Genomic DNA, 23,826 nt, shown 5'->3' with positions numbered 1-23,826 from the left:
CCTTGGATTTGGCCATAGTTGAACGCAACCCGGCTCTCGTTTTATTTTTTAACCGGAGTCGGGTGACGTGTATTCTACGGTCGCTGGTTATTGAGCTGGGTTTTATCATGCATGATGGTTAGACCACAAGATTTATCTTTGTAGTAGCTATTAGCTAGCTCTGTATTGCCATTCGAGATTCAAGAAATCTCATTACTGAACAAATTGATTCGGAAGTTGCTGGAGTTTAGTAGTTGACAGAATGCCTGAAAGAAGTAATCAATACACAAGTTTCGGATTGGGCATTTGAACGAGGTCATTTTGGACTGGTACGATCGTTTTGTACGCCATTCACCATGCAATCTGTCACTCTCTCAAATGGATAAGCTTTGTCAACTCCTTCCACCTCCACTTATGGGTAAGTAAGCTCCACCCTCCTCTCGACAAAGCAAATTAATTAGATAAATGGGATTTGTTTCCATTTTTAACTGCTAATATGTTTGTGGAAGATACTTTTTGTTTGACATTTTTGAATGACACTGTGCAACATTATTAATAAAATACACTCATAATCTAAAAGCTTAAACTTACAAGCAAGGGTCTCTGGCCTCTGAGTATTTAAATCATATAATGGCCGACCACTTTATGTTGTCCTCCTTTAGAGCTAAAACCAAAGTCTGTGGCATCAAGTTGAATCTTTTTTTGCTTTGACCTTAGGAAACTATACCCCTTTTTCTTATTCAGTGTCTATTGTCTGCTATATTCTTGTAAATGCTCTGTATATTAAATGCAGATAAGATTCAGGATTTTCCAGGTATCAATATAATTTTCAGATAATAAGGGTTTTCCACTCATGAAAGGTTCTGTAGGGGCTTAATTAACCCATAAGTCCATAACCCTTGTGAGCTTTTGATTCTAAAAGAAAGTTCTTTCTTAAGTTGTCTTCATTTTTTCTTTTTTCCAAATTGGTTTTCATTTATTTTAATTTTATCCTGAGATTATTTTTCTCAAGCATTACTAGCTGATATTTGTGAATGCTTTTGTTATGTGAGATAAGTTTGACAATTTTAACACGAAAGTAATTGTGCAAAATAGATGCATCATGTACATATGTTCTTGTTTCAAATGTGCTAATTATCATAACTTTAGGTGTTTTAGATAATGCTGTAATAATAATAATGCTCCAGCACTTAATGAGTTGATTGTTGGCCTTTTATCTAGCCAGCACAAAACCTATTGTCACAGGTTAATTTTGCTTTGACATCAGGAAACCATATACCTTTTGAGTTACACGGTACCCAATAACCTCCTGATTTCTCTTATATTATCAGCTGATAATTTTAGAATTCATTATGTTCTGGCCATACCCAAAAAAATAAAAAAAATAAAAAATATATTAAGGTATGACCAATACAGCTCAGAAAGTCGATAAGAAAAGTAGTATATAATCATAAAAGGCAAAAAGGAAAGAAAAAAATCCAACTAAGTAAATCTGCAGCCAGGACACTAGCAGATTAACTTCTCTAATGATGTGGCTAACTTAGTTGTTATGCCAATTTGGGCACCTTTCGGGTATATTACTCTCTTTCTCTTAATAAAATCATTGGAGAGAATACAACTAGTTACCATACAAATGACTTGCAAACAAAGTAAACCAACAAAAGAAATCCACATACTTCATAATCAAATTTCTAAAAATTTAATCCTAGGAAAGGATGTTTAGTTGTTTTTGTATCCATAGAAGGACGTAATCAAACATAGCATGAAGCATGAATGATTTTTTTTTCCTATATTCATGTATAGAAAGTCTTTGTGGATTGGAAAGTCACAACTTAAAGGACAATGGTCCAGACAAAGAACTGTTGAAAATAATGTTGTGTCTATAAAGCTAAAAAGGAGATAGATTTATGGTGTTTTAAGCTATTATTAAATCTTGCTAAAAAGAGAGGATTAAATTTTGAGGAAGAAAAAGATGGGGAAGGTTGGGTAGTCAACTTAAAGAAGGTGCAGTGACTTATTGTGATATGACTGCCACCATCCGAAAATCATGATTTGAGTGCCAAGAAAATAAGAAGGGCAGATGAGTTTTCATATTCTTTATCTAGGGTCCCCCTCTTCATGGGAGAGAGGTGATAAGCTTTGTCCATTAACATACAATATGACCCTAAAAGCAAATTTAGAGGCAATGTTACAATATATGACACATGAACAGTAAACATAATGAGTGTTTAGTTATCTGTATTCGACAATCTGTTGACAATCTTCTCTTTAAAGTATGAATTAATTTAATTTTTTTTCTAAATTATGGATTATAGATTTGAGAGTGAATATTGGTGTAATAGTATGGTTATTCCATTATAATTTAGAGGTCATTTGTTCAAACCATGGAAATAAATAGTTAGTGTAAGAACCTGCTTATAATGTGGGATGTCTTTGTGCAATGTTTGTGTGTGACAATCAGTTGGCTTCAAGTTTCTAATGGTGATGGTAGTGGTAAAATCTGCAATTTAGCTGGCTAACAACCTCTAATAGTGGGGGAACATAGAATTAGTGTTCTTAATAGTAATTTAGTTGTTCTGAATACACCATAACAAAGAATAATGATTTCTTTATCTAGTCAAAAGGAAGGTTATTAGACATAATTGACGCTTAATTGCGTAAATTTAGAAATGTGCTGTCTATTTTAAGAGTGCCATTCCCTATTGGTTCACCTAATCTGACTTGCTAATTCTTCTTGTAATGATTTCCTTTATAATATCCTCTGTTATTTTCTTTCCCATCTTGATTTATTAAATATAAACACTCTGTTTCAAGATGAAGAGCACCATTCTCTAAAGCATTAAATATTTAAGATGTGAAATGAGCAGGACTTGGGCTTTGTGTCAATGGCTCATGTTGTTGATAAAGACACCACTTAGCTAAAATATGAATTAAAAGAGTAGTAATAATAGGGGGTCCAATGGAAATATATACATGGAGCATCAATGTCAATATGTAGAGAAATATTAGGCAATAGGTGTATAGAGCTTGAGCCATGCAAGGTACATTGATTGCTACCTAACAATGGGTTTTGGAGGACAGGAGGCAAATCCTTGGATCCCTGAGGTGACAGAAATAATTAAGTGCTATTTGACTTTGTTTTTGTTGTGTTTTGCTAATGGGTATTGCATTTTCAGCCATCGTTTCTACAAAGCTTTTGAGTAGAGTTTGCACCCAGCACTATGAACTTTAATCTGTCCCACTTTTTACCCAATATAAATCCGACACATTCTCTACTCACTCTCTATTAACAATTTCTCATGGCGGGTACTCAAACAAAAGCTATATCTCTTATTCTTCTCTTCCTTTTCCTCTTCCTCTTCATTGATTTATCCATAGGTTAGCCATTTCTCATCTCCATTTCTTGCTTGTTTGCTATGTATTCATTATATGATTAACACAAAGTTTCCATTTTCTCTCGCAGGCCAAGTTTTGGGAGCTGCACAACACATGAATCATGCAAAACCACTCAAGGTAATTAACTGAGTTAAACATTTAAACAAACAACTTAACGATAATTAAGCCTTAAAAGCGAGTTTTTTTAAGTGCCAACCTGCAGAGAATATCTAATAATTGTATGATTTACAGGCCAATATTGCTCAAATGAAAAAGAGAATGATGAGAAAGGTGGTAGAGATTGATGTCAGGTTGGATTATGAAGGTGAGAAGGCTAATCCCAAACATGAACCACCAAAGAGACCTGGTGGTGGCAACCGCTGAAGAACAACATACTATATATCCACCTGTTCTAGAATCATTGCCATGTATAAGGGCTTAGTACTGCAATAAACTATATATTTATAGCTCTTTCTATGCATAGATTATGAGATTAGTATTTTACAGTGGGTTTGGATCATATGAATGTATGAATAAATGTGTAACTCTGTGTGTATGAAAGTGCTGGACACTGTTACTACTTTTTGAAGTTTTGTTAAATCTCTCAATTAGTTTTTTCTTTTCATTATTTCTTTTATAATATGTAGCAGGGATAAATTAATTTGATTACTCCGCGTTTCCACCATTTTTAGAGATGGTTCTAAGTAGACAATTAAACATATATAAGATTTGGTTTTTTTTTTTTTTTTTAATAAATGTTTATAAACAGACAAAAAGAGAAAGTTACTAAAGAAAATAAATATTTTGATGGAGTAAAGAAACTTTAATCATCTCAAAGATCATGGCCAAAATTAGTAAGAATTATAATATTTCAAATATCATTTATTAAAATTAAATTAATAATATACGAAGCATTTAGAGCAATATTTAGAACCTTTCCCCAAATGGACAAAAAAAAAATGTAAAATTTACTAGTAAATTTAATTTATTTGGACCATTTATTTAAATGAAAGGAAACCACTTACATGCTATATGGTTTCCTCCATTTAATTGGATTATAAATTTCATCATATTATTTTTAATTTATGTTAATTTAAATAATCACGCTCTAATTATACTTATTTGAACTTTTCAAATTATTTCAATTTCATTATAAAATAACTTTTATTTTTAGAGGTAAAAAATAGAGTTTAACTTTTTGTTTGATAAGAGTTGTAAACCAAAATATTTTTTTATTATTAAAAGTGTCCTTTCACTTCTATGTTAAATTATTATATAAAATATTAATCTCTTTTAAACTTAAAAACGACTATATTAAAAGACTTTTTAAAATATTAATTCTACAACTCGACTTTGTAATTACAGGGCGTTAATCATTAGATCAAGTTATCTCGAGTATTAATGTCAAAATATTAGTTTAAGAGGATAGCACATTTGACTTAAATGTAATTATTGAAGAAATGCACAAAGCTTTCATAATTCACCTACTTTTACCGTAAGGAGGTTTTGCCTTTTTGGCGAATGGGAGAGAGAGTATTTTAGCCAAAAGCCAAAATAGTCTTTTCACTTGAGCAAAGCACCAACGAGATCTCAGCACGTGTACACATGTTACACGATTGATTTCGTCCTAACAAAACGCTGACGTTTATTAACAGCCGACACACACGTAAGATCTCGCTACTCAGTTCTAAACAGACAGGAAGTAATCTAATGACCTTTTTTATCCTAAAGCCCAAACCATATGGAGTAAAATACTAAGACCACTTATGTCACTAATAATCCCCTTAATTCTCAACTAACTACACTTAAAATTACCATTTTGTCCCGTCCGTTACGTCCCTAGCCATACCAGAGCAGAGAGAAAGAGAAGACAGAGCAGTGACAGAGGAGAGAAAGCATCTCATCTGAAACCTTCCTGTCAGTTCCTTTATTGGTAGCCTGTCCCTAATCATCCAAATACCTCTTTTTCCTCATTTTGCTCTCTATTATTTCTTTCTCTGTAACACTCATTCTCTATTGAATTTCCGATCCCAAAGCAAAACCAAGAGAACAAAGATGCCGGGTCTTGTCTCGGTCAAGACGCCACCAGAGGCGCCTCCTCTTCGTATCTCAGTTCCCGAGATCCAATCTCAAGCCCAGCAACAGTCACAAACCCGACCCGAACCCGTTGTTCCCAGAACGCCCAACAAGAAGCCTCCATCTCCTTCTCCTTCCCGATCGAAACCTTCTCCTACTCGCTCTGCTAAGAAACCGCCGCCTGATTCCCCCAACCCGCTTCTCCTCGCTGACGCTTCCCTTGACAATCCGGATCTCGGTCCATTCCTGTTAAAGCTTGCTCGTGATACCATTGCCTCTGGAGAGGGTCCTAGTAAGGCTTTAGATTACGCAATTCGAGCTTCTAAGTCTTTTGAGCGATGCGCCGTCGATGGAGAGCCGAGTTTGGACCTTGTTATGAGCTTGCACGTGCTGGCGGCTATCTATTGCAGTTTAGGGAGGTTCGACGAGGCTGTGCCGGTTCTTGAGAGAGCTATAAAGGTGCCGGATTTGACTAGAGGAATGGATCATGCGCTTGCGGCGTTTTCTGGGTATATGCAGCTGGGGGATACTTACTCGATGCTTGGACAAGTTGATAAGTCCATTGCCGCTTACGAAGAGGGGCTTAAGATTCAGATCGAGGCTTTGGGAGAGACTGATCCCAGGGTTGGAGAGACTTGCAGGTGTGTATGTGTGCGGCGTAGTTTATGTTTGGCATTTTTTAGATTTGGATTTGTGTGTGTTTTGGCTGTTTATTCCATGTGAGTAATTAATATTCCTATTTAGAGAAAATTTTTAATAATGCTTGTTATTTTTGGTAAATTTTTAGCTTAATGTTGCTGCTGTAAGCCAAAATAGGAAATTTGTTCTGGATTTCTTGAAAAGTTACCATTTTTATATCTATTGTTTTAACTATTTTGGCCTTTCCTATTATGTATACTGTGATTTTGGTCGTTTTAGAAAGTCAAATTCAGCGTAATAACGATAAAAGAGTAGAGTTTAATGTATGCTGTTGATTTTGGTGTTTATCAAATCCATTGTCTCTAAATATTCATGTGTATGTATATGCATATGATTATAATAATTAAATTGTTTTGCACAAATATGTGAGTGGGTAAATGATATGGACTATTGATGCAATTTTGAGGAAACAACCGAGAAGTTTGGAAACAGTGATCCCTGTTAGTCTGAACATGTCGACTGAAAATTATTGCCCATTTCTTTTCTTGCCTAAAAGGAGAAAGTAGTTGGATGGAATAGCGAAAGTTAGGTTCAGGTAGATCCATCAAACATTTAGCATGATATACTACGGAAAAATTGTGTGACCACATGATACTAGAAAATTTGAATATTTTTTCCACTCTCTTGAGAAGATATTTTAAAAAATGTCGCATTCCTGTCATACGTGCCATCTTGAGTTTTGTGCAAGATATTGTAGTATTTGTATGAGTGGTCTGCCGTTTCATCATTTTTGGAACTTAAGTAAATTAATTTGGAAATGCCAGGTATTTAGCTGAGGCCAATGTTCAAGCCATGAATTTTGATAAAGCAGAAGATTTGTGCAAGAAAACTCTTGAAATTCATCGCGCACATAGTGAACCCGCCTCTCTTGAAGAGGCAGCTGACCGCCGACTGATGGCCCTTATATGTGAAGCAAAAGGAGATTACGAATCAGCTCTTGAGCACCTTGTTCTTGCCAGCATGGCAATGATTGCGAATGGACAAGACAATGAGGTTGCTGCTATTGATGTCAGCATTGGAAACATTTACATGTCACTGTGCCGCTTTGATGAGGCCATCTTCTCTTACCAAAAGGCTCTCACAGTGTTCAAGTCTTCAAAGGGTGACAACCACCCTTCAGTTGCCTCTGTCTTCGTCCGCCTTGCCGACCTATATAACAGGACAGGAAAGCTCAGAGAATCGAAGTCTTATTGTGAAAATGCTCAGAGGATATATGCCAAACCTGTGCCCGGAACCACAGCAGAAGAGATTGCTGGTGGGTTGACTGAGATTTCTGCCATATACGAGTCTGTGGATGAACCCGAGGAGGCATTGAAACTGTTGCAGAAGGCAATGAAGTTGTTGGAAGATAAACCAGGACAGCAAAGCACTATTGCAGGAATAGAAGCACGAATGGGAGTGATGTTTTACATGGTTGGGAGATATGAAGAAGCAAGGAACTCATTTGAGAGTGCTGTAGCAAAACTTAGAGCGAGTGGAGAGAGAAAGTCAGCTTTCTTTGGTGTTGTGCTGAACCAGATGGGATTGGCCTGTGTACAGTTGTTCAAGATAGATGAGGCTGCTGAGTTATTTGAAGAAGCAAGAGCCATACTGGAGCAGGAGTGTGGCCCTTGCAATCAAGATACCCTTGGAGTATATAGCAATCTTGCGGCAACCTATGATGCTATGGGAAGGTAATTTATACATTTTCACAACTCCACTTTTACTTGAACTTGTAGCCTATGGTCAGTTTTCTTGCATTCCATCTGCATGGACTTCTTCTAATCACGAAAATCTTTTCATTTTTTCTTCCTTTCCCTATTACCTCTCTATTTTCTATTAGATGAGAATTTTTTTAGTGCCCAAGTTTTGGTAAATCTTATGAAGTGGGTTCTTTCTAGTTTCGATAAATGTTGAAATGACGAAAGAAACTACATGCCATTAAGACACGGCTTCCTTACTGGTTCTGTAACCTGTCTCTTATAATCTCTTAGCAATTTGAGTCTGCTTAAAGCTAAAGTATACTTTTGTTCTGATATTAAATTCTATTTCATTGCAGGGTTGACGATGCAATTGAGATCTTAGAATATGTTCTTAAATTAAGAGAGGAAAAGCTTGGGATTGCAAATCCTGATTTCCAAGATGAGAAGAATAGGCTAGCTGAGCTTCTGAAAGAAGCAGGCAGGGCTCGTAACAAAAAGGCAAAATCATTGGAACATCTCATAGATAACAACTCAAAGAGGACGAAGAAAGAGTCGACAAAGAGATGGCCTGGCCTTGGTTTTAGAATTTGAACATTTGTTAAACGCCTATATTTATCCACACGTGCACATTCTGTAACATAGCTCATGTATAGTGTCAATGTTTAATCTGGTGTTTTTCTTTTTCTGTTTCTTGAGCTTTGAAACTCTGATTTGTTTGCTACATTTCATTGTTTTTGTTGATTGTCTGTGTTGTGACCTAAGTTCGCTGAGAAGAGGAATGGATGCCCATTTGAGCCAATAAATTTTGAAGTTCTGGTGTTTATGAATCCTTACACAGTACAATGCATTTAATCAGTTCAGTTGGAATTTATTTCATGTTCTTTCATTACCTGGGAGATAAGTTTAAGCCATTTTCAATTTCATCACTAAACATCCATAAATCATAATTATCTTATCTGGTAATTAGGTTTTAAAAGCCAAAAAAAAAAAGAAATTGGACTAAGCCGAGCTTAATTAAATTGTTTGGGCTTTATGTTTGTGTGGGCTCAGCCCATCTTCATTCAAATCTTGAACTGTTAATTAAACATTTATATATATGTTTCCTTATCATAATGTAAATTAAAGATTCTTTTGTAGCCATTATTGTCTCTGGAAGATGTTAATTTCTTGAACAATTGTTCGTCTTTAATGTAGAAAGAACATTGGAGCAAACTAGCATAGTCTAATGATAAATGTATATACGGTCTGATAATATATCCAAATTTGAATCTTCTCCGTTTTAATTAAACAAACAATACATTGTAATCGCATATATTCCAAATCATTTGACGGAAAATAAAAAGAGAACAAAACTGCATGTTTCCCAACCATGTCCAGAGCAAACAAAGTTAGGCCCCCGTTGTGTCTAACTTTCCAAATTAAAGAAAAACAAGAATTGAAAAAAAAAAAAAATAAGAAGAACAAGAATATGTTATCTACCACTTTATTTATTTATTCGTATACGTGTTTTGTATTAGCAAAAACTAAAACAATAACTAATCTTGGGTTAGATTTGAAACTTTACGTATCAAGAAAATTCACTTAAAAGAGATTTTACCTTCCTCGAGGAGAATAATATCATTGAAAAAATTAAAAATAAAAAACAAAACTGCAATTACCTAATAAATACCCACTAAAAAAAAAAAGTGAAGTTGGCAAGTGAGGTGAGACGTGTACTTTCCTGAAGCAGAAGCATGCTTGTGACTTGACAGTCTCCTCATTTTCTTTCATTATTTCCATTTTTGTTATTGGAAATTGAAAAGAAAGCATAATGCCACTGTTATTTGGTCATCCCTATATCACTCGTGAGTCAATCTTTCACTTTCATTTTTACTATTCAGACATCTAAGTATTGAGAATTGATTCATTAGACAAACAGAACATTCAGATGATCGAGAGTGGAGACAGGAATTTGTTCATTTTACTGCAAATTTTGACATTTAAGGATTGCATTTTTTCTCCCACCAGTTGATCTTCATTGACAAAATCCCTATCTACTAGCTATTAATAAAGCTTTTGCATTGGTGAATTTATTATAAAAAACAAATTAAGGACCAACACTAACCCCTTTTTTTAGTTAATATATACGTCACAAGTGTAATATAATCTTATTACCGTTTAGAGTCTGTTCGGTATAAACTATTTTAACAGTTGTTAGCTATTAGTTGTACAGATCTTAATCAGAACTTATTAATAAATAAATATTTCAATTTAATTTTGTCGAGTTTTATTATTTTATTATTCTAAAAGTATTTCAATATCATTTATTCAAAATTGTAATGGATTAATGGAGAATAATTAAAATGATGAATGGTGTACAAGGAAAAATTAGTGGAAACGTGAAAGAGTTGGGTACTTAAGTGCAATGGTGACATGCCCATTAGGAAATGACAATTTGTTGCTCTTGGCCTCTTCTTCCATCAAGGAATAATTTGTACATTCTTCCCATTTTAAACCCAAAATTAATCTGACTTTGGCCCCCAAAGAATTACTTATTCCTTTGTTTGGAATCAAATGTGTTATTTATAAACCATTAATTCAATTTATAAGAATAAGAGTTCTCATTTATATTTTACGACGGAAGAAGTAATTTTCAATTAGACTCGGTATTTGAATTATCCATCACCAATTCTTATCCGGTTGTGTATTCTGAAAAGTCAAAGGAAAATCCCTGCAACCTGAGCTTATTCTGAGCAATTTAATGGAAGAAAATCTTGTGTGCAAATGAGCTGTTCTAAATGCATGCCTATCCATTCCCATTTCACATTCCCACGTCAAATCCATAAAAAGAAGCGTTGTCAGCAAAGATTTTCTCTATCCATAAGAATTCAACACTCGATTTCTTGAAATTTTCACGAAATTAATTATATTATTACTCCATTTAATAATTTTATTTTAAATTTAGAAGTAATGTTTATTAAATTTGTGTAGGAATTAATGAATGGCCCTACCTTCCTTATCTAAATATGAAAATTATAGAATTAAACAGTTGGCCTTTCCAAAACCTGCAAAATCCAAACCAGACTTTCAATTTAAAAACAGGTTGCTTTGGCATTTCGTTTTAATGGCAGACCAAAAAAATAACCGCAATAGGTAACTGACCTGACACACATATTAACCTTATATGAAGTTGGACAAGCTGGACTTCAATTCTGAAATCTCCATTGGTCGTTTATCTCCCCACAGTCATTGTCTGAAACGAGAGCTAGGGTTTTGAAAATCTTGAATGCAGTGCCATTTTTCCTTCACTTTCTTGATGATAGTTAGGACAAAACTATTGCCATGTGTTATTACAGTTTTGATTGGTTAATGCAGGCCATGCAATGCAAGTGACACTTCATTTGTTTTTACTTGTCACAGGATAAACCTTAATTATAAAATTCTAAATTTTAAAACTTTTTTTATACGTAAAGACTCAATGGACCGAAATAATATTATAAACTACAAAATAAGAGTAACTTTTCTATTAAATATGATAATTTTTCTATGGCGACGACTCCGAATTTCGAGAAATCACACTCTTCACTCATCTTTTACAAAACGTAAGAGCAAGAATCATGGCTACGAGTAATTATTTTTATTTTATTTTTTTGCTGTTCATTGTCTAAGACTTATATATATCTATTCCCATTTTATTTCTTTTTTATTATATCCACATTCTTTATAAGAGATATATTTCATATGTCTCTTATAAATCTTTTAGCATTAACTCTAGCCATGTTCCGACCCATTACGTGGAATATAATAAACTGCTCATTTATTATATCAAACATACCAATTTAATATATAAGATAATTTAATAAAAAAAATATATTATTATAAAAGAAAAGACATTAAAGATAAAACCCTATTTTCTTGCAATTTTAGATATTATAATATTTGATTGTATGATTTTTTGTGTTAGAGAGTTATAAATGCTTGACTTAATTATAGATTTTGTATAGTATTTATAACTAAATAATTAATTGATTTAATTAATTAATCATAAAAAAACATTTGTTAGAAGATAATGGATTTTTTGGATAGGGACTAATGAAATTATTGAGCATCTTTATGAGCTGGAATTTATACAATTATAATTAATAGAAATAATAAATGATTAGCATGTTTAAAAACTAACAAATAGTCACCTGCTATTATTGGTTTATTCTATTAATTAATTATAACCTACTAAATGAAGAGTTTCACTATTTTAACTTTTAAATAAGAATAGTTCTATTAATGCTATTATTAATTTTAATTCTTTCAATGTTTTAAATAATTAATAATTAATATTACTATATTAAACTGCAATATCTACAAATTAAAAGCAAAACTAAATCCAAAAGGAGATTCAACTTTTATTTATTTATATATTGTTCTTATCCTTATCTAAGTATTTAACACTAAATTTTTTTTCTCAATTAAATAAGCATTAATTAAAGAGTAATTTAATTAATTTTCTTATTTTTCTTTTCTTAGATGAATAGAATTGAATATTTTTTTAATTATTGTGAAAAATCAAAAATTATTAAATCTAATAGCACGAATGAGTGTTATTTAATTGGTTTTGTCAATTTTTATAAAAATATGTAGAGAGTGAGAGGTCTCAAGTTAGTCCTCTCGAGTCTCGACTACGAGAGTTTCGCTAATTATGTGTAGCCTAAACATTATCTTGGCCTGTTACACCTCTTATTTTTTTCTTAAATTAAAAAAAATAAAATAAAATAAAGAGAGGAACAGCCTAACCGTGAGTGAATAGCTAGATGCTGATTGCACCCTTCCTTAATTCGTCCTTTATATACGAGCACTCTCCTTGTATTCTTTCTTCAGGATAAAGGATTTCGAACAAGCAAAATCCATTTTCGTCTTGCTCTCCTCTCCTCTTCTTCTCACTTCAAAGAGCCATGGTTTCTTCAGATACTGCTAGAAATGTGGTTGGAGTCCTAGGTTGCCGATCTCTTTCTTTCTTTCCTTTCTCTTTTAAGTATCTTGACATCGACATAAACTTTGTAATCTGTAGTTTCTTTAACTTCCTCGAATTCATTTTTACTGAATCTTCAAGTTTCTCTAACCTGGGTTTTTCTATTGCTTAATTATTCGCAGGAAATATCATCTCCCTCTTCTTATTCCTATCACCAGTGTAAGCCATGGCCGATGGTTCTTTTTTGTACCCAACAAGAAAAACGAAGGAAAAAAAAAAAACATATACACACATTCACAGTTTCATTTTTGTTTTCTTTTCTTTAAGCTAAACTGTAAATTAGAATCAAGAAAAGGAGAAAAGCATAATTAAAGAGGTCAAGAATAATTAAAGGAGAAAAGCATATATTAACTGTTGTGTTGTAATAATTTTTTTCAGGCCAACATTTATACAGATATGGAAGAAAAAGGCAGTAGAGCAGTATTCTCCGATCCCATATCTCGCAACCTTAGTGAACTGTATGGTATGGATTCTATATGGTCTCCCTCTGGTGCACCCAAACAGCCTGCTGGTTGTGACCATTAATGGATCAGGAACAGCTATTGAGTTTGTTTATATTATCCTTTTCGTTATCTACTCCGACAAGAAAAAGAGGATTAAAGTTCTTCTGATAGTGCTTTTGGAGATCATATTCATTGCTGTTCTTGCCATTTGTGTTCTAACTCTTGCTCACACTACCAAGAAGAGATCTATGATTGTGGGATTTATATGCGTATGCTTTAATGTCATGATGTATGCTTCTCCATTAGCAGTCATGGTTAGTCATCTCCTAAATCATATGAATTTTGATTTTAAGTAAATATTTCTGCTAATTATATATCTCTTCTTTAACCTAACCACTGCTCTCTTCGTCCCAAAATATAAATTATTTTTGCATGATTATTTTGTTCTAAAATATAAATCGTTTTAAGTATTTTAAAGAGTAATAAATAATATTTTTCTAATATTACCCTTATTTACATTTGATATAATAACTATTTTCACAAGTTCCTCTTAGTTTAGTTATAATTTAGAAGAATTAACTGTTTTTTTTTTTTTTAATTCTACTGCAGAAACCTTAAATGTCTTATATTTTGGAACATAAACGGTATTTTGTTATTTAGGTAATGCATGCTCATATACTTTAATTGGAAATTAGATAAATATATATGTTGTTGATGTTGTCATGTATGGTTATGCATTTAATTACTTGCTTATATTTTTTTATAAATGGAAAGATTAACTTTAGGAGATTATTTTACCTTAATAAGGTTTTTTGTCTTTTTTTTTTTTTAATTTTCAAATGCAGAAAACGGTAATAACAACAAAAAGTGTGGAGTATATGCCATTCTTCCTATCATTTGCTTCATTTGCCAATGGTATTGCCTGGTCTACGTATGCCATCATCCGTTTTGACCCTTTCATACTTGTAAGTTCGTCTCTATATCTCTCACTCTCCCTCTTTTAATAATATCATTTACTCATTTTTGGTTCTTAATGAATTTTGGAAAAACAACCAAAACTAAACATAATACCTAAAATGTTTATAAGTAGTTCTCGACCGAGCTTTCCCATAAATGTTTTACCATCTGAATCACTTTTTATAAGAATTATTATTTTATTATTATTATTTTAATTTATAATACTGACATAATATTACCGTTTCGCTGTATGATTATTTTAAAATTAAACCTAAAATGCACGAGTTACTGATATTACGGGTGACCTAACAGATTAAGGGAAATGAAGAATAATTGGGTGGAGGGAAACTTTTTAGGTAGTTCACAATGATTTATCATGATTGATGTGCCGTAGCGTAATTTATATTCATGCATTTGGCACCAACATGATTTACATGCTCCTAATTAACTAGGTAGTTGATGCTTCCTACTTCTAGCACACGAATTTCATGCTTCCTAATTTCAGCTTAACCTAATTCTATTTAATTATTTCCGAAAAATACATTTTATTAAGAGGGTAAAAAATATTTATGTTGTATAACCCGAGTAATTAAAAATCTCATATAATTATAACTGTTTCCGTTAGGTTATTTTCATTAATTTTCTTTTAGACATGGTAGTCCTTCCTTCTCTGCACATTTTTTTAATAAAAATTTTAATGGAAATGCAAAAAGTTTTATCCTTGGTAAAAAAAAAATCAACCCCATGTTTTCATTGTAATTCATGTTTATATTAACACAGGCTTATATGGGTTTTTTTTGGATCAAGTAGATTCCTAATGGGGTGGGCACTCTATTTGCATTGGCCCAACTGATACTGTACGCCGTATTCTACAAATCAACGAAGAGGCAGATAGCAGCAAGGGAAGAGAAAGGAGAGGTGGGCTTATCAGAAGTGGTTGTGAATGGAGATTTGAAAAGAGCAAGCACTGCAGCTTTGAATGGCACTGCTTCTGAAATCCACAGGGCGTGAAATGAAATATATATATGAAGTAGGAAGATTTTGAGTTTTGGCCCTAATGAAATATTAACAGTCCAATGTTTTTCTCCTTTTACTCCATTTCATGAACTATTTCAAGAGAGCTACAATAAATGTATTAAGCCAAAAGTGGTTTTTGCCTCATAATCAAGTTCTCTGCTTTATTACTGTCTCAGCAATGGATTGTTGTAATATTGCACAAAAATCAAATTCTTTTACATTTGCATGAAAGGCTTACAATAAAACTGCTTATATATAGACTGCAAAGAACTTGCCCCAGAAACTCTGACAACATAGGGAAGTTGTGATTTCTACAATTCCATGGAAAATTTGCTACAACTCGAAACAATTTGTTTTTTGGGACCAAAATTTATGGATTCATTTTTCCTGGATCCTATGTCTCCAAAAATTGGTGTTCTAAACCTGCCCTATTTACAACCTAATCATAACTCCCCAGTGCTCTCACAGGAGCTTCCAAGAAGGGCATTCACATCATGAACTGACAATCTGATTATATTGCAGCCTGACGATCTTGAAACATCGATACATTCCTGCAGGTCTGCATTGCAGGCTATCAAAACCCATTCTTGATCGTCGTCCAGGTACTTTATGTCAAAAGTACCCACCTCCAACTTCAGCCTCTTTGCCACTTCTTCTTTCAACTCCACAATCCCAGAGCTCAGAGAGATCCGGAACCTTATTATATCTTCTTTATACGTTGCCTTTATGGTTATGCTCCTCATTTCTTGCCTGGCTGTTGCATGTGGCATTGCATGTTCAATAGCAGCCATGGATAAATCTGGACACTGATGGTTTACCCAACCTGATTCTGGAACCCAACTTGATTCTGGAACCCGCTCATCTAAAATAGCATCTGCAACTGCAGGACAAAGGTTTCTCAAATCTTTTGAACTTCCAGCATCCTCAATTAGCATTTCCCCAAATGGTTCTTGAGCTTTTGTTACAACAAGAGCATCTGGTATTGTGTAAGCAGCTGACAGATTTAGCTCTCTTTTTGGTTGAAATGCCAATTCAGAAGCGCAGCCAACTTTATTGCATTGTTCATGGACAGGAGAACCAGTCAAATCCTTCACAGGTGCACTGTCATTTGCTGGGCTTCCTTGGCATGAACCATGTGAAGTTGGAGTGCCAGTACTCTCTTCCCTTGAGCCACTTCCTGCTTTCGATCTGTTCGAGCACTGACCTAGCTCAGGCGAAAATCTATTTTGCAGGACCAGTTCCTCATGACTCAATATTCCACCTCCTAGTAATTGACCGTCAACCCCAGCATGTACATTACTTTCCGGTGTTTTGCAGAGTGGTGATCCATTCCTTTCACCATTAGGTTCAGGAGATTTAGAGATGGGTGAGTTCCGTTGATTGCACCCATTCAGATTGGAAGGCCAAGAAATAGAACCAACTGCAACAGGAAGCGGACTTGTGGCAAGGGGAGTTAAATCAAACGCTCCTTCAGCACCTTGGACAGATTCAATTACTCGCTTTAACTTGGAGAGGGATCGGTTAACCTTGTTAATTTTGCGAGAAGGCCAACGGGAGATTCCATGCTGCCTGCAGATGCGCTTCATTGTAGTAGGGCAAACTGTAAAGTATAAAGCAAGAATTTCTATGAGAAATAATATCATATGCCACAGCAAAGTTTATCCAGATTTCACCATGAAATGGCCCAACCAAAATTGCAAGCAATGGTATTTATGCACATACCTCCCAAGCTCTTTGCAGCATCTTTAAGACTCCCAGCAAAATATTGTTGTAGAACCTCCAGGCTAATTGACTTCTCAGTTTTTCCACGTTTCCTTTCTGATGGTCTTTTGTTCACTTTATTATCCGGATGAGTAGTAGGAAATTTGCCCCCATTATCTACAACAGCCAAGTCCACCACTAACTGATGCCTTATTGAATCTATCTGGGCCATATGTCCCCCCTCTGATAATGTATTAGTATTAGGGGGAGTTTTTGGAGATTGGGGTATTCTAATGCACTCCAGTCCCAAATCAAGTCTGCCAGTCATAGATGTTCGAACAATCTCGATGAATCCTTCCTCCTCTTCAAGGTTCATTCCAGAAGCAACCTTAAGACTCTGGAAATGCTGCTTCATTGTTGCCAACATAGAGCCCAATAAAGCCTTCTGTTCATAAATATCTGAGATGCTAGAGGGCAAAAAAAATTCTAGGACATATTCATCATCTCCAGTATGACTGCTATGCAAGCAAATTGCAAAACAGCTAGTCAATTCAAACATGCGTGCATAGTGTACTAAGGGATACTCAGTCTTGCAGAATTGGGTAATGTCTTGGCAAAAGCATGCACTGTGTGACGAAAATGCCCTTCCAGCAACACCTTGACCCTTCTGCAAGTGATGCTCAAGACAGGCTTCCCGAAAACCCCACATGTGAGGATCTACAACATAGAATGCCACATCAGTTGTGGACATGCAGACTTGGCCATTGCAACTGCCATCAAAGCTGGTACAACTCTTCTTCACACCACCACCATAGGCTAGAACACTGCGGTGCATGCATGGTACCCATGTCTGAGCCAAAGCTAACTTGTGAGTTTCACAAACCGCCGTCAATATCTCCAATATCTCAGCTAGTGCATTTTTGCGCCCTTCATTGCAAATCTGGTTCAAAAGCAGTGCCAAGTATACATCTGTGAGAACAAGGGGGAAGAAATGAAAGAAGAATACAACATTTATCTTTCTGGTTTATGAATTAATTGCATATTCAATATGCATTATACTTTTAGCGCTCACCTGTATACCTGGATGATCCAATATTTCTGAACTTTTCAAATTAACTGCCTGCATAACAACTGAAATTATGTGACTGCGGAATCTCAATAATTTAACCAAGGACTACATAAATTCACCACTCTGCATGTGCATATATACATATATAGCATTGCAATGTTTCCAAGAGAATCCAAATGCTAAACAGATTGTTTAATTCAATCAAGTACAGGAATAATCGTGAGACTCAATATATACAATAAAGAAGAAACCTAACCTCAAGCGCCTTGCAGACTTTATCAACCTCAGGTCCATAGTTAATCTTCTGTGAAGTCATTATAAGCTCAAGGACACCAACACAGTACTGTCCTGAAGGTTCAAAAACTGGTAGGGCCAGCGTTCCCTGAACATTGTAACATAGAGCATGATCACGCCTTGAATACTCTTTGGTGGAATAATACTGCACATTAGGACTCCATTCTGGTAACTTTAGCCGGAAAACACGGCCAGGAAGCCCAAGTTCGCCATCACTTTCCCCATCCACTGAGAACATATACATCAAAGAGACCATTCTATATTGATGAAGTCCATTACTATGAGGATCAATTACAAAGGGTTGCCCTGAGGTTGTCAGTACATACCGACCCCCATTCTTTACAGGTGCCCAAACCTGAGCCAGAACATGTTGTTCAGTTGAGTCTTTGAAGTTTCGCAGTGCCTGTGTCATCCTCTCTTTGATTATACAATATCCATCTGGGTTGTCAATGGGCATCAATCCCAAAAGAGGAGAAGGAAGTTTCCTTTTATCATCATTTTCTGTAGGGTTTTCATTAACTGAAGCGGTATTACCTGCGTTAGGTAAAAAGCTAAAGTCAAAAACAAATTATTCAACATCCAAACTGTGCTCAGTGAGATACAACGGATCAGAGAAACTGCAAGAAACAAAATGCTACTATTAATGAGCAAAACCAGGCTGCTTAAATATACAAAATCCTGTTTTTAATTTCAAACTTCAAAAAACAGCAACTTCGACAGAAAATATGTGCAAAAGAAAGTAAAAGAAAGAGAATTTGTTGTTAGAGGAAACAAAGTCTCCGGACTAAATTAAGTACCATATTGAACACGAACAACAATCGTTACAAGAGAAACTGACAACAACTATTTTTCAGCTTCTTCTTCTTCAGTGGGTTGTCTTAGTCTATCAAAACAAATAGAGTGTAATTAATAATTTTAGTTTCATTGCTTCGAACAGTGGTACGGGGCTATAAAAGGAGCTCTCAAAAATTGCATACTAATATGCTAGGATTTAGACTAAAACGAGCCAACTTCGGGTGAGTGATATCTCAATTTCAAGCATTTAAAAAGTAAATGCTTCACAGCATTTTTCCGACGAAGTGAAAACAAAAACTACAAAATAAAGAACAGACAGAAGAAACTAAACCAATCAGAAACTCAAGAAAGCAACCAAATTTAACCAAGAACCCAGAAAAATAAAAATAAAAATATGAAGAATAGATTTTTTGGAGCTCATAAAGAAATAGAAAAAGTCAAAAATCAGCTGTAAAACAGAAATATCTATTGAAACAGTAAAGCAAAAATGGGGTGACTACTGACTAACATGTAACAAAAATTGGATAATCAGAGAGGCGAAGGCCAGCTGCAGCGGGGAGAGGAGGAACAGTAGCGTGGGAAGAGGCGGAAGCAACCAGTCTTTCATCGTCAGTGTCAGAGAAGGCCCATAAAGGAGAGCAAGGCTGGTCAGAGGAAGAGAGAAGCAGCGGAGACAAAGGATTAGAAAGAAAGGAGATCTGATCCAACGGCCAAGAACTCTCGAGATCAAGATCCAAGTCCATGAGAGTCTCTCCTCTAACTCCTCCCCCAACTCCTCCTCCTCCAACTCCGGCAACAACCGGAGGTTGGTTACCCTTTGACTTATCTTCCTCTTGCTCAGGCATTTTCTCGGAAATTTAAAACTTACAAGCTAGTAATAGAATTTCCCGGAAAGTTTTTGTCTTTCTCTATATTTGGGTATAGGGATAGATGTCAGATATGGATGATATTGTTGTTGCTGTTGTTTAAGGAGAGAAATGGAAGTTTGTGTCTGCGGATGTGAAGGGTAACTCGCAGAGTGTGATTCCATTTTTTGCCACAGAATCCTACAGTTGTACTAGTTGCAAGAATGCCCATAAAAATTTACGAGAAATGATTTTCTGTTTCCGCTGCTATTTTAACTGTGTGAGTCCAATTTTCATTTTTCATCGATCCATTTAATTTACTATGATTATATATAACATACCAATATAAATATAAAATGTGTTGACTTCAATGTAGTTAAAAACAATTAAACAAAGTCAACCAATTTCATAGACTTTTTTTAGAAATTTTCACCATCTAATTTACGTTCACTCATATTTATTTTGTACACATTCAAATAAAGCATTCGAGTTATAGTTGCAATTATATGACCTTGAAATTTATCGATGAAAAATAAAATGTGATTGATTTGTCTGGACGAGATCGATGACGACACTCATGAACCAAATTAATAAAAAATAGAAATTATTATTGAAATAAAGGTGAAAAAAGATAAAATAAAAAATAATTTTAAAAATATCATATTTTCTTTGATTTTATTCTATTAGTGAGAGGATGGATCCGTCTAAAGTAAATATAATCCAATCAAACTTATTTGCGTCGATGAGTGACTGCAAAGTGGAGATCCGACGGTGGAAAATTATAAATAAAAACCAATGTGGTGTCGCGTACACGATTACAGTTCTCCTCATCCTTTTGATAATATTTTTTCCTTTAGCGGTAAATGGCATTGACGTCCAAAAGAAAACGAATACAAACAAAGTTGTTGGGGAAAATGCTCTAATGGGATTAGTAAGTTATTCTTTCTTTTATCATAAATTATGGCTACTTCTGTTTCCGTAAATTTAGAGGAAAATATTTTTGATAATTTTTTATTATTTGAGATATTTAGAAAAATAAGTCAATAGAAAATATTTTTCTGATTAAAGAAAAATTAAGTTATTTAAAAAAAAATAACTTACCAATTTCGAGAGAATAAAAGATAAATCTTATAAATCTATATTTTTTAATTTATTAATCATTATAGTCACTACCACCAGTTACCATTCAGCATCGATCACTACCGCTGGCTACCACCACGGCCATCACTATCGGCCACTAGCGACTTTTATATATATATATATATATATATATATATATATATATATATATATATTGCATTTTTTTCATATTTAACAATAAAATTTTTAAATTATAAAATTTTTATTATTATTAATATTTTTATAGTGTTATGAGATAAAGAATTTAACATTTTTAACTAATTTTAAATATTACAACCAAATAACGAAAAATACTTCATTTGAAAGTTATTTTCCTGCAAGTTATTTTATGGAAACAAATGGAGCTTATAATTAAAAAAATTAAACCTCAAATTCCAAATTAGCTTAACTATAATATTGGATTGTAATTCTATTGTCAAATTCTCATACTCTACATTAGCATTAATAATTTTTTTAATTCCAACAGCTAAATATAAAAAGGTCATATCACTAATATATGATACCATTAATTAGAAAAAATATAAAATAAATTTAAAATATTAATTCAAGACTTGCATAATTTAACATACTTGAACATCATTATAAATAAATTTTAAAATTTTAATTGATGTTTAAATAAATATTATCACCCAACTTAAAAACAATTAAGTAATAGAATTTTAATTTATGGTGCGGAATGATATTATCAGTCGTACTTTTTTTTTTTTTTTTTCCGTAAGAAACCATCAATCATACTTTAGGATTTCATCATACAAAAATATATAAATCATAGTCAAATTAATAAAAAGTAACTTTATATTCTTTTCAAAAAAAAAAAAAAAGTAACTTTATATTTCTCTTATATTATATGGTGGATCCACTAATGCGTCACATCATTGTTTGTATTTTTATTTTTATAATACGTAGTGACATTACTATTTTTAAACAAAAGTATAATTGTTAGTGGAATCGTACTACTAAATTTTAAAAAACAAAACACCTTTTGTTTATTTTATACCTCGAAGTCCAGGACAAGTTCGAGTTACATTAGGATTCATTTCAAAGGGTTTAAAACACTTATTTAATTTCTTTATTTTATTTTTTTAAAAAATTTATTATAATAATAATAGTTCTCGTAAAATATATATTCAGATAACGGAATTTAAATTAAATTAAATCAATTTTATTCAACTTGATCCTCACTGTTCTATAAAAATATATTTGAATAAATAAAAAATAAATTAATTCAATTAGGATATGGATGTAAACTATTAGGACGTCGATGTCTCAATGAGTGCATAAAATACAATTACAAGGTATATAATTAAAATCAGAGCTGTACATTTGGATAGGATCGACGGAAATGATTTGGGAAGATATGATATTGAGATGGGGCCAATCGCCATACCCATCATCGACAGTGACAATTTAATCTCATCAACCCTAACTTGGAACGCTAAACAGCTGTTCAGATTAATATTGTTGGGTAGGAACTAAACAAATATGCTACTATATGTCTTTTTTTATTTCAATTATTATTCTTCTCACACCTAATAAATATTAAATAATTGAAGAAAATTGCTATTTAAAAAAAATTTAATTGAAGAAAATTTAAATACCATAATACATTTTCCATGAAATGTTATTTTTTTATTGTACTAGAAAATAAATATTATCACATGAGTTACTTGTGTAATAAGATTCGGGTTAATTAAACTAAAAAATAGTTATTTAGGGAGAGATTATTAATAATTTTTACTTGATTGATCTAAAATTAAAATTAAATTGATTGATTGGATCCAATAAAAAAAAAATTAAAACTTTAGTTGATAAAAGGAAATTGGATTCTTCCACAACAGTATGGTTATTCATTTGGTACCACAAAAAGAAGGTTCTACACTTGCCACGTGGACGTTTCCAGATCAATCACACTGCATGAGGCATCTCGAAATCGAAATTGCTTCTTCAACATGATTCCACGTGGGGACCTAGCTCTATTTATTTCCTCTCCTCTTCTTCTTCTTATTCCTCTTCCACGTACCTATCGAAAGACAAAATCATTCCATAAAAAATCTCCCAACATAATTCATTCAGATAGGAATTACGTCCTCTAATTCTTTTTTTTTGTTTGTCACATTAAAATTTTCATTATGCAATAATTTTTTATAATAGAGAAAATTTAAATTTAAAATCTCTCGCTTTTCATATAAAAAAATATTAATCAAAATAAATATAATTAACATGTCGTATCAATGCCGTGGGCTGTATTGACCAGCTAGTCCCACTTGTTCCCCAACTGTATGTGTTTGTTTTTGCCTGTAGATGCCTTTGTTTGGCTCTGGTCTTGAGTTGTACTTGTCCATCCTCACACTCTAAAAAGGCTAAAATAGTAATCATCAAAAAGAATTTCAATTTAATTTTTATTTTTGTAATATTATCGTTATTTAATTAATTATTTTTGAACAAGTCATTCTATGTATAATAGAGAAAAAGACAACTAAGTGATTTATGTTGTCACATAATGATGATGGAGAAGGAGAAAAAACAAACCCAACTGAATCCCCACCATTTATTTTAAATTAAACCAAAATCAAGGGTTAAGATGAACATATGATGGAGCATTGAAAAGAAACAAAAAAAACTTATTAAGGAAAATATATTGTATTTATCTTTTCCATATTTAGATATGTGATTATTTTGTAAAGACAATCAATTACCTGTAAATAGCTTAATGATAGGCTGATGTTTAGGAGATGATATGGTATATATCTCT

General features: G+C 33.3%; 3 protein-coding genes and 1 long non-coding RNA gene across 4 annotated transcripts; 3 read left to right on the top strand and 1 right to left on the bottom strand.

The window, feature by feature from the left end:
- The first annotated feature begins 3,202 nt into the window (after positions 1-3,202).
- On the top strand, positions 3,203-3,979 carry LOC149497245 (uncharacterized). Its single transcript, XR_016320347.1, has 3 exons — positions 3,203-3,357; positions 3,443-3,492; positions 3,607-3,979. It is a non-coding gene; the product is annotated as an uncharacterized LOC149497245 (long non-coding RNA).
- A 1,155-nt stretch (positions 3,980-5,134) lies between these two features.
- Positions 5,135-8,632, top strand: KLCR1 (Tetratricopeptide repeat (TPR)-like superfamily protein). The gene is made up of 3 exons (XM_012231282.4): positions 5,135-6,071; positions 6,894-7,802; positions 8,168-8,632. The coding sequence occupies exons 1-3, from the start codon at positions 5,410-5,412 to the stop codon at positions 8,400-8,402; spliced, it is 1,806 nt and encodes a 601-aa protein (XP_012086672.1). The 5' UTR covers positions 5,135-5,409; the 3' UTR covers positions 8,403-8,632.
- A 3,992-nt stretch (positions 8,633-12,624) lies between these two features.
- Positions 12,625-15,405, top strand: SWEET7 (Nodulin MtN3 family protein). The gene is made up of 5 exons (XM_012231283.4): positions 12,625-12,779; positions 12,936-12,972; positions 13,192-13,570; positions 14,102-14,221; positions 15,024-15,405. The coding sequence occupies exons 1-5, from the start codon at positions 12,737-12,739 to the stop codon at positions 15,222-15,224; spliced, it is 780 nt and encodes a 259-aa protein (XP_012086673.1). The 5' UTR covers positions 12,625-12,736; the 3' UTR covers positions 15,225-15,405.
- Positions 15,406-15,424: 19 nt separating this feature from the next.
- On the bottom strand, positions 15,425-20,140 carry LOC105645635 (protein NLP6). Its single transcript, XM_012231284.4, has 5 exons — positions 19,598-20,140; positions 18,257-18,828; positions 18,004-18,051; positions 16,953-17,871; positions 15,425-16,830 (listed from the first exon to the last, which is right to left on the bottom strand). The coding sequence occupies exons 1-5, from the start codon at positions 19,932-19,934 to the stop codon at positions 15,674-15,676; spliced, it is 3,033 nt and encodes a 1,010-aa protein (XP_012086674.1). The 5' UTR covers positions 19,935-20,140; the 3' UTR covers positions 15,425-15,673.
- Positions 20,141-23,826: the final 3,686 nt, after the last annotated feature.

The sequence above is a fragment of the Jatropha curcas genome, chromosome 4 (genome assembly GCF_041381405.1).
Source record: "Jatropha curcas cultivar XTBG-Jc1 chromosome 4, XTBG_Jcur_1.0, whole genome shotgun sequence".
Taxonomy (NCBI): Eukaryota; Viridiplantae; Streptophyta; class Magnoliopsida; order Malpighiales; family Euphorbiaceae; genus Jatropha; species Jatropha curcas.
The sequence above is the reverse complement of the archived record's forward strand: the minus strand, read 5'-3'. Positions and strand labels throughout refer to the sequence as shown.